The sequence below is a fragment of the Etheostoma spectabile genome, chromosome 12 (assembly GCF_008692095.1).
Source record: "Etheostoma spectabile isolate EspeVRDwgs_2016 chromosome 12, UIUC_Espe_1.0, whole genome shotgun sequence".
In the NCBI taxonomy this organism is placed as follows: domain Eukaryota; kingdom Metazoa; phylum Chordata; class Actinopteri; order Perciformes; family Percidae; genus Etheostoma; species Etheostoma spectabile.
In genome coordinates, this window is record NC_045744.1 from 411,058 (window position 1) to 422,532 (window position 11,475).

The window sequence follows — 11,475 nt, forward strand, 5'->3', positions numbered from 1 at the left end:
TAGCAGGACGTAGCAGGACGTAGCAGGACACAGCAGAGCGTGGCAGGACGTAGCAGGATGTAACATGCTGGGGGAAAAGAACATAAGGATTCCGTGGAATGACTCCACAGAGCTAGGTTAGTGACAAGCATTTCTGGGACATGGATGCACACAAATGGGAAGATAGAGAGATAGAAGGCCTATGTCCGAACTTTCTGAAACCTGTGACATTCCCAGGTTTTCATACTTTTCTTTCAAGCTCTTTTCTTCATTATTGGCACAACTATTTCTGTCACTTATCATGTAAACAACCAAGTCGTACAGAATATTGCATCTCTCGCCTTCCGCCAGCTCTTAACTTTGACTTGTGGTTGTTTGAGACGGGCATGAACACTTGAATTTCCAACGTGATTCGACATGCTGCACAAAGTGTCACATTGAAATGTTTCCAAGGCCTTCAGCTGAATGACTGCTCTGGTACTGGGCATCCCATAATTACGTAATCACACACTTTCCTGTCAACCTCTTGGAAGCCTTGAGCACAACGTTAAGACGCTTTTCTCTGGCTGTTTGTGTTTTTAGATTTTGTATCTCCATGATAACACCCTGCTGTACTTCCCTTCTAACTTCTGAATTTTAGGCTTTTTCTCTATAGCTGGATAAAAGTCACATTTTATGTTTCCTGTAAGTTTTTCCATTTCCTGTTTTATTTTAAAGTTATCTGTCCTCCCTTCTGTTGTCTTGTTTCACTCCATATTGTAAATCTTTCCCACCTGTGCGATTAGCTGTCCCCGCCCTAATGTGTGGCACCTGTGTCTCATTGTCTCCCCTGTCCTGTGTATTTATGTTTAGTCTTCCCCTTACCCCAGTTTGAGATTGTCTGCTTCTCTGTGTTTTTCCTGTGTCCTATTTTCCTGAGTTCCTGTTGATTTCCTTTCGACTTTGACCATTACCTGTTTTCCTGGATTTCCCTTTGCCTGCCGTTTATTGGACACTCTTGCCCGTGAGTTTATTAGCTTGCTAATAAAACCATTGAATTTTACGTCCCTGGCACATTTTATTCGTGGGTCATCGCCTGGTATGCCTGATAAGAACAACAGACTCCCAGAATACCTTTTTACCAACTGGCATTCTACTGTCCAAACTGCTGTCTTCAGACAACAAGTCAGAGGGTGCCAACTACCCCATGAGGTAACATTGCAGCTCAGAATGCGCCAGCCAGTCACTGCGATCTCGCTCATTACTACCCAGTTTCAAAGACTTTTGGTCATATCAGTCTACTAGACACAGATATGTGGAGATAGGGGGTCCATGTTGTAAAATGACCCTTTAAGTGTTTGGGTGTTAGAGATGTAAGTGCTAACATAGTGTTTCTTTTCGTAGAGGTGAATCAGGTGTTTAGAGCTACAAAGAGCTACTTATTTGGGGATTGGTGTTTACGGTCAAAGTCTGTGGAGGCAGCACTATCAAATCATGTTCTTATAGATTGAAAGACTGGATAATAAATTCCAGGTCAAGGCTCGCTATTTGCATATCCTTCATCTTCTTGGTGTGTCAACAAAAAAGACTTGCTCTCTGTCTCCACACCGGTGTATTCAGATGCAAAGTAAAGTGAATGTAATTATGAATCCTTTTTTTCACAACATTTTGTTCAAGGATTTAATATGTGCTCTGCTGTGAATTTCAATCGTAGCCCTCCATTTGTTTCCCTTTAAAATAGACGAAAAAAGAACTTTGCTCAGAGTTTAATTCTATTAGTGTGGAAATGTATTGTAATATTTGCCTTGTGGCAGGTCAGGTTAGAAACTCATATTTCATTAAGTGCAGATATAATACAGTAATAGCTCATTTGGTTCTGGAACAGCAGCATTTATTGTCGAGACCTGTGGACGTGTTGTGGGTCTAATTCACGTTTGTGTCTGAGAAGTGCTCACATGATAACCACAATTACCCAGTTAAAAATAGGTAAAGGGAGAAAAGATCTTCCTTATTGAACTTTCCCCAAGCTTCATAAAATTTGTACACCCCATTCAATAGTCAATATGACATATAACCAACCATACCATATGATTTTGACTACTTTGATTACTGTACCTGCTCACCACGTCCCAATTTTGAGATATGGCTTGAGATAGGAGCGTCATATCTGAAAATGCAAAAAAATAATAATAATAATAATGTGTAGTTAGTGCAAAATCTTCTCTACACAAAGTCTTAAATCAACAAGATGTAAGAGTCTACAGCTCTGTTTGGCTGCCGCAGGCAGATGTTCACATCAACATTGTTTTCTTAAAAACCTTAAAGGACATTAACAAAACGCATTTATGATAATGCAATCTTACAGTGCTAATATATAAAAATGACAATGAACTCACAGACACACAGAACCGTAGACTCAGGATGCTCTTTTAGTTACTGGTTAAAGGTGTTTGGGATCTGCTGTATGAACTGTATGTTGTGTGTTAGGATGAAGGACGATATTGATTTTCTTTGAATCAGACAAGCACAGACTTTAAAAAGCTACTTTGGTGGATTTTGTACCATTAATTACTAGCAGCTTCTGCACACACATGGATGCATATTGCACATTATTGTGGACATTTGGACACCAGGAATTAATCACATTTGAATGTGTGTCCACTTTAAACACTGGAATGCTGATTGCTGTGTTGGGAAGTTATCGCTGTTTCTGCACACACAGGCCAGGGTCATTATCTATCTATCTATCTATCTATGTTTTTTACTTTTTCATTTTATGGATGGTTGCTTTTCTAACTCTCTGTTCTTTTCAAACTATAGTTCACCAGAAAGAGGCTTTGGAGAAGGAAGCCAAGGTCAGCATCCTGGAGGCCGGGGTCACCGATGTGAGTAAATAAGTTTACACTCTTCTTTTCACTGTCGATTTAAATCAAACGTTAAGATGGGTAGTGACAAATTATAATATGTGTGTTCAACCAAAAGCAACAGCATCACTAAAGAGTCAAAAGTATGTGGACAACCCCAACCATGGGCATTCATCTACTGCTGTCTACATTAGCAGCCTCTACTCTTTTTGGAAGCTGGCTGCAGGGATTTGCTCCAAGTCAGCCACAAGAGCATCAGTGACAAAACATTGGTGTTCTCCCCCATCTCTAAGATAAAGAGACTGATGAGCATCTGCACTCGCCTATTGATTGAAGAGTTAGTCTGCAACGATGACAGCATGCCATTACCAAGCTTTTCAAAGAGGCAGCAGCAGCGAGGTCTGAGAGTGAAACAGTGGGGTGGGGGGGTGGAATGGAGGGTGTATCAAGTTGTTCAATACCTAGCTGCAAACAGGAGCCAATTATGGCCAATCAAACCACTGTTGCAAGAGAGAGAGAGAGCGAGAGAAGCAGAGAAAATCCCTCCATCACAGGTTGCCAGATAGAGAAATAGCAAGAGAGTCTCAACCTGCAACAAAACATCCATCATCAACCCATACAGTGTTTATTATAGTTTTATCATACACTGTTAAATAGGAATATTAGCATACTACATCAAAGCTGACAGGTTAAAAATACAAAAAAACTAAAGTTAGCTTTTCAAGAGAGCAAAGGAGGCGATAGGTTTTCTTTGGAACGTGTTTTCCAGCTCGACTTTTTGAGGATAGTTTGAAAAGGCCTGCAGGTTTGAGTATTAGGTTTATTTGGCAGGCGGAGAAATGCATTCTCCTTTTCTCATTGATACCTATGAAGAAGTACTGTATATGCCTGTTTGAAACAAAGATGACATGAATATATATTGATCCCTTTGTGGTTGTTGTAATGAGAAAGAATAGCATGCAAAAAAAAACAAAGACCAAACAGTCGATCAGGAAAACAGAACATAAATTATTGTGGCGTTGTAAAAGTTAATGCACAGGAAAATCCAGCATGTGCAGATGCACATGCTTAATGTGCCTCTGCAGATTTTATTATAGATTTTTAGACAGAATCTATCTTGTTTATTTGTGGACACTAATATGTCTTTGCTCACAATAACCAGAGATCACATTATGTTGAATTTGCCTTCATTTAAATTACTGAGCAATAAGTCTATTTACTTTATTTCTGTCTCTTTTTTTTAAAACAAAACATAGCTTCTTTTTTTTTTGTGAAAACATAGCTGCCTTAGATGTTAGAGTCTTATTGCCCCCCCTCAACAATAGCAAAAATGTAAGGAGGTCGGGCGGTGGACATTTGCTGTTTGCATTTTTAATTACAGTGAATTCTTTGACACTGACCAACAGAAAAAAAGATTTTAATGCCATAAGCTACACTACCACAGCATGGCACACAATCATAGTTTGTGTTCCTCAAATTACATTCTGAAGGCTTATCTTTTATTTTATGTTATATAATAGTAATATTAATTTATTGCATGTATATAGCAGTTTACCTTAGACACACAAAGCGTTTCAGGGGGAGGACCAGGCTCTAACACAACCAAGGGGCACCCACCAGACGTTTACCACACATCAGCTTGGCAGAGAGGGGACCATGTTTTTAGTTGTGGGGAAAACTGGAGCAGACACAGGGAGAACATGCAACCTCCACACAGAACCCGGTACCTTCTTTCTGGGAGGCCACAGTACTAACCATTGGGTCACCACGCCGCTATGTATTTAATTGAGATTAATTTGTAAATTTTAGTTTTCATTCCGAGCATACGTATATCAACTCATGGCTTTTTATAGGGAAAGGAACCAGAATCGTACAGGATTAGCTTCCAAATGTAGTCCTCCAACACTCCAACACTCTCTGAGAAAATCAGCACATCTCCTGCTCTTCCATCTTTGTGGATCATTTAGGATTTGTGACCACACTTCTAACTTCCTCACATATCATGTTTCTGAGAAAATTACGCTGTAATCCACCTTTTCTCAAGGTTGCTTTCAATGTTCTTTGAAATTCAAGACAGCAAATGCATTGAGGTTCAGTAAGCATATTGATGGGATGTGGTTAGTGGACATATCTGCTTTTCTAACTTTAAGTGCAGCCAATTAACAAAAGAAAGGCAACGCTTGAATGAATCAGGGAATGGAAAATGGGACAAGTCAGTCTGTTAACAACAAATCTAAAAAATATCTTTGGCCCAATCTTGTTGGAGAAACACTTATTATTATTATTATTATTATTATTATTATTATTATTATTATTTATTCAGTAGTTTTGAAAATGTGTTTAAGAGCCATTTGGCCACACGGGTTGTTTTTCCTAACCCGTCATACGACCCACAAGAGTTCTCACTTTTACTTTATTATTATGGTCTATGGCATTGCTTGTATTTATTATATGAATTAACTTGTCAGAACTACTCCTCATGCTGTAAAATTGCCCCCAGGCAATATACAAAGTTTTCTGAATTGAATTGAAATAAATTTAGTAAGTAATTTGTGCCTTTAAATTACAAATCACTCCTTCAGAGAAGTACATTGTGCATTTAATATGTTTGACTTGTGACCTTGTAAAGTCCTGCTCTAAATATACCTACTCGAGTAGTTATGTTTTTTGTTACATATTATGGACATCATTTACAAAAAAATAAATTCTAACAGTTTGAACCTGTGTGTTGCCAGTTTTGACAGCTCTGTATATTGGATTGATCAGATGAGATGAGGATAATAAAAATAACATGAGCCTTCTCAACAGAAAAAGACGCTCATTTGGCAGTGCATTCTGTTGGAACAAGAGGGAGGAAAAAGTTAATCTGTTATTTTAAGTGTTTGGATTGAATGTTGTTGTTTAGCGAGGATATTTTTTATAAATCTAACCATAACTCTAATATTTATTATTTAAGTCATAAAAGTATGGCGCTCTTAACAACTTCTCAAAGCGCACAAACACTACAGGCACCATTCACACACACGTTCACACACTGGGGGCCGAGGCTGCCATACAAGCTGCCACCTGCTCCTCAGGTAACCATTCACACACATGTGGTGCAGCAATTGGTGGAGCAATTCAGGGTTCATGTCTGGACATGTTGACATGTAGACTGCAGGGCCCAGGGCTCAACCTTCTGATTGGTAAACGAGCGCTCTACTTTCTGAGCCACAGCTGCCCACAGTCATAGTGGGTGGGGGTGTTGTGTTGGACTGCATTATATTAAAATGTGTCTTTTACTTTTATATTTAAAGTACAATTCATGGCGGAGCTGGTGTATCAGATAACATTAGGTTGTACATACTCCACTGATATGAAATTAAACTCCTTTAAAGGGTAAATACCTTTTTATTTTTTTTAATCTGGATTGAAAGATTGTTGTTCCCATCACTCATTTAGACCCAAAAACATAGTAAAATAGGGACCAGGTTGAAAAAATGCTAGTTACCCTTTAATGGCCCAGCCTGTTGGAAAAGGACATAAACATGTTGTTTGGTTTCGTTATTCCCACAGTGACAACTCAGTGGCTTTGGTAGATTACAAGCCCTCATACAAATCTCAAACAACCTCATTTAAGTTTTGAATAAAGGTTTGTACGACACGCTGCTGATTGTTAAATGACCATTTTTCTTCAGTCTTACCCCTGTTACCTCACGTGGCTTAGCGATTGAACACGGCCTCTTCGAGGCCACAGAGAACTCAGCTCAGTTTTCACTCAGACTTGCGTCCAATTAAGAGAATGTGTGTATGTGTGTTGGGAGGGAGGTAGGAGATAACGTTGCCGTGGCAGCAAACAGATTAGAATTGTACTGGAGTGGCACTAATCCCCCTCCACCCAGGCCGTTTTGTTCACCACAAATCAAGGCACTTCCAAGCTGTCTGTAGATTTCACAAAATAGAGGGAGGCATGGAGGAGGGAAGGAGCTAATGAAACAAAAAACAGATATAAAAAATATTAAGATAATTAAGATAATTAATAAAAAACAATATTAGATGGCCCTTTTCATCACCACTTAACACACAACAATTCAGGCAGACACACATACTCACATTTACACTGACACAGACTTGCTTATTACTTCAAGTATCAAAAATGAAAGCAGCTGCTTTGAGATGAAGGGATCAAACTTGTCAGTGTTTGGTGCCTTGGACTGCAAATGTTTAGATTCTTACACTACAGCTTTCTTTCAGTTAGTCATTAGTTAATTCTACAGGTTTACATGTGGACATCTGGAGGGGATCTGGCTCGCATTGTGATGAAAAAACAATTAAAAAAAAAATCTGCCCAAGATGATTCTTCTAATTTGGCCTCCTCTTGCTGTCCCAAGCCTTTAAAAAAATGTTCAGATGACCCCACTCTGAAGCGGGAAAATAAGTAATATAGAGCCCAAACAGCAGCATCACTTCAGTGACTGCTAGGGGAAGCCGAGCTAACTGTTGGCTATTAGTACTTTTTTACAGCTTGAGAAATGTTTCCAATAACCTAGTCTCGCCAGACCCTCCTCCACAGCATTGCAGAGGAGGGTTAGTCCACACAGCATTCTGGGATGGGAGGAAAATGTGCTCTGGTTTATTGGCATTTCTTTAAACCAATCACAATCATCTTGGGCGGGGCTAAGCTCCGGACGGAGCCACAGTGCCTCTGCTAAATAGTCTCAGGAAGGAAGTTGTTTTGGTGGAACATGTGTACGTTCAGAAGTAGTTTTAGTTGTCAACAGAAACTCTGATTGGACAGATAGTCTAGCTAGCTGTCTGGATTTACCCTGCAGAGATCTGAGGACCAGGTAACCATAGTCCTCAGATGGACAGATAGTCTAGCTAGCTGTCTGGATTTACCTGCAGAGATCTGAGGACCAGGTAACCATAGTCCTCAGATTGGACAGATAGTCTAGCTAGCTGTCTGAAGACCCTGCAGAGACCTGAGGACCAGGTAACCATAGTCCTCAGAGTGGACAGATAGTCTAGCTAGCTGTCTGGATTACCCTGCAGAGATCTGAGGACAGGTAACCATAGTCCTCAGATTGGACAGATAGTCTAGCTAGCTGTCTGGATTTACCCTGCAGAGACCTGAGGACCAGGTAACCATAGTCCTCAGATTGGACAGATAGTCTAGCTAGCTGTCTGGATACCCTGCAGGGACCTGAGGACCAGGTACCATAGTCTAGATTGGACAGATAGTCTAGCTAGCTGTCTGGATTCACCCTGCAGGATCTGAGGACCAGGTAACCATAGTCCTCAGAATTGGACAGATAGTCTAGCTAGCTGTCTGGATTTACCCTGCAGAGATCTGAAGAGCATCAATCCATATCCACAACAGATAATCTGGGGTTTAGAGTTTCTTCTCATTTCCAATATTGCAGAAGATCTTTTTAAGTAGAACCCTCTAACCCTTGCAGCATTGTTTATTTCCTAACCAAACCATAATGAACAGCTTTGACAATGATTTCACTGAGAATATGTTCATGTCTGTAGTTTCAGTGGTTGGAAGAGAGCAGTGTGATAGCATCGCTCAAAATGACACAGTATTGTTGTGTGCTGTCTGTCCAGGTGCCTGAGAACAGAGCTGGATTTTAAAGAGAATGTTAGATGTTAGATAGAGAGATAGACAGACAGACAGACAGACAGACAGACAGACACACACACACAATGGATATCGGTTGTCTCTTCACCACTGTGCCCCTATAATTTTCATCACAAAGAGGAAAATAAATCATAGAAGATCAGAACAATGGCATGCGTGTGAGCTTGTATACATACATACATCATTACCTTCATGAGTGTACGAGTGTGTAAACAACACGTGTGTCTGTGTTTGAGTGCATACACTTGTGCATCCATCTGCATTTCCTGCCTTAGATATTCAAATGGCTCCATGTGAAAAATGGAATTGAGAGGCAGTTGAAGTGCCGGCTCTTCTTTTTCTCTTTGGTCGAGACACGAAGCCCGAATGGGCTTTGATATGGTAATGACAGGTCTACCTGGTTGTGGAAGACAGAAAAGCCGGGTTTCCTACCTCTGCCATGGAGGTCCATGTATGTCTGTAGCCCAGTTCCTATTTGATCTAACACATGGAAATAGTTGTTATAAAGACATTGATTAAAGTAATGTTCCATTCATCAATCATTGTGGCTTTCGCAAACTTTCCTACATCCCTTTAAAATTGGAACGGTTTGAACTGTAATAGTTCAAATGAACACTAGCTCAGTGGTTAAATTATTGTCACTGGTCCCGTGGTGTTACAGTAATATTTCCTCTTTAATAGTGTTAAATAGCTAACTCTCACAATGTTGTTTTATAACACATAAAAGTGTATTTTTAACACTCAATTGTTTTATTCTCTCTTGCAATGCAGTTTTGATTGCAGAAAAGCTTTAACTTCAGAGCTTGAGTTTTGGTAACCCTAACCCTCCTAAACCATCTAAATAATCCTTCCTTAACCATAACCAAGTAGTTTTAGTTGCCTTAACCGTAACCATGTAGTTGGTAGATCATAAAAAACTTGTATCAGTTGTTTTTTTTTGGGAAGTAAATTACCTAGTTTGTCATAAAGCATGAACACTTGTTGCTTCAACACAAGTCACGTCATGGATGCGACATTCGTCTTTAATTTAAATTTTTCTAAATTCCTACTAGTATTTAACATTTGAAAGTGCAGAGAAGAAGCTGCGAGAGGCGGACACAGTTCTCAAAATGGCCCCTTTAGTTTTTTTAAATTCAGTATGTTGAACTATTCTCTTCAAGCACAGGGGGAAAAGAAAAAGTATTCCTCGTTATCCAGGTTTGTCACTACAGCTTAGCATCTCCATGTTCAGCCAAACCTGCCTCACACCTGGTCTGGACTCTGTACTGTATTTATAGCACATGTTGTTCTCCTTGCAATACTTCAGCAGCCCGGCAGGCTGCTTGGGGGGCTGTTGGCCCCCGCTGGGTGTTCTGGCAAACAGCATGGCACTTCAGACAGCTGGTATACAGGGCTCACACCACCTCTTTGTTTTCCCCAGGTGCTAAATGGGCTGTTAGGTACAGTTGAGGTCACGCAGAAAAAAAGTAGGAAAATGAAAGGCCTGAATTAGAATACACCACAACAGTTTGGATCTCTAGTTCACTCAGACAAAATGCCTCCTGAGAGGCTCTGTCTAACAAACAAGGTGCATAATGACAACAGCATCAAGCCTGGTAATATGCACCTCTAGGCTCCGTCTCATGTCCTGAATACTGAGCTGTAATTTAGACTGGACAACACTGTTGTATGTTCACATCATTGAGCAAATGGCATATTACTCTCAAATGGCTTATTAACTAGGTCTTACGCCTGATTAGTCAGTGGCATCTTGGTATGATAGTAGATGACCTCAGTCACTAGTTAACATGAATATTATCTGCACATGAAGAGAAGTATCCCAAATCAAACCTACTCAGCCTCATATCAACATAAACACATATTGCTTTACAAATTACTTGAACAATGTCAATTATTCATTGCTCATTACTTTCCTGTAATGATCAGCAGAATGTATTAGTTACATTACTAAGCTCTGTTAAAGATGTCCTGAAACATCCAGATGCTGCATCTTGTGTTTTCAACATCTTGTGTTTTGTACATTTACCAGTGGCCATTGTTAGCCAGTCAGAAGGAGACACACTATGTAGTATCATGCACTATGTAAACCACATAAGGCCATTAAAAGTGACTCTTGGTTGAGTCATTCTTGAGTAGTTTGACACTAGAACATTCACAACTCAACAAGCTTACTATCTTTAAAGAGCCCTTTAGATTGATAGTTTTTTTTTAATTTGGTCAAGAATTCAATGTCGTCTTGAATTTCAATATTTTACTCAAAATTTGGTTTAAGTTAAATATAGCCTCATAGAAGAGTTGGAACCAGCTAATACAGAATATTGGTGATTATTTTTTAGATTAGTGTGGAATTGAGTTTTCCAACTTTATAGACATTTAAAAATAAACCGTTTTCTTAACTAAATGTAACAAATACATGTTTAGCTGACAGAGAAAGAGCCAGTGAAAGAGAGAGAGAGAGAGAGAAAACCTCCACAATGTAAATGTTTCTGCAAATCGGTTTTGCTTGTTATTTGTGTGTTATTGCCATGTACTTCATCATCACAGCTGCCGGTCATAAATCCCCCCTCCTCCTGGTGATAGGAACCGCAGCAGCACACACTGCGTGGCATCTGCAGCTTAAGGTTTCTGTTAGCTGGGGGGCTGGCTGATCTTCAGCAGAGCCAACCAGACATTGACTGGCAGGTTTGGAGAAACCAGGCACGGTACTCCACAGGTGGGCTCAGAGAGGACTGTCAGGGCCTGAAGGCTCTGCCCTAATTACCCCCACCCACCACAGCCACCATGACAAGCTCCCCAGAATATCTCCCTCCCTTCATGGGGCTAGCACAATGCATCAGCCAAACCCGGTGCAGTGTTACCTCCCGTCTACAGATACAACCAGTGATAAACACACCAACTTTCTAAATCTCTGCTAACGTTACGCATATACGGTAACGGCATATAAAAAGAGATGAACATGCCACCGTACGTTAAACTTTACAAAGACAGCAACCTAGCTAGCCAACAGCCTAATGTTAAATAATAGGTTCA

At 40.1% G+C, this 11,475-nt stretch overlaps 1 protein-coding gene across 1 annotated transcript in view; it reads left to right on the forward strand.

The window, feature by feature from the left end:
- LOC116699375 (receptor-type tyrosine-protein phosphatase N2) overlaps positions 1–11,475 on the forward strand; it is a gene marked incomplete at its 3' end in the record, with an annotated part of 318,251 nt that overhangs the window by 196,919 nt on the left and 109,857 nt on the right. Inside the window, 1 exon segment of the mRNA XM_032531918.1 lies at positions 2,779–2,843. Coding sequence (XP_032387809.1) covers positions 2,779–2,843 — 65 coding nt within the window.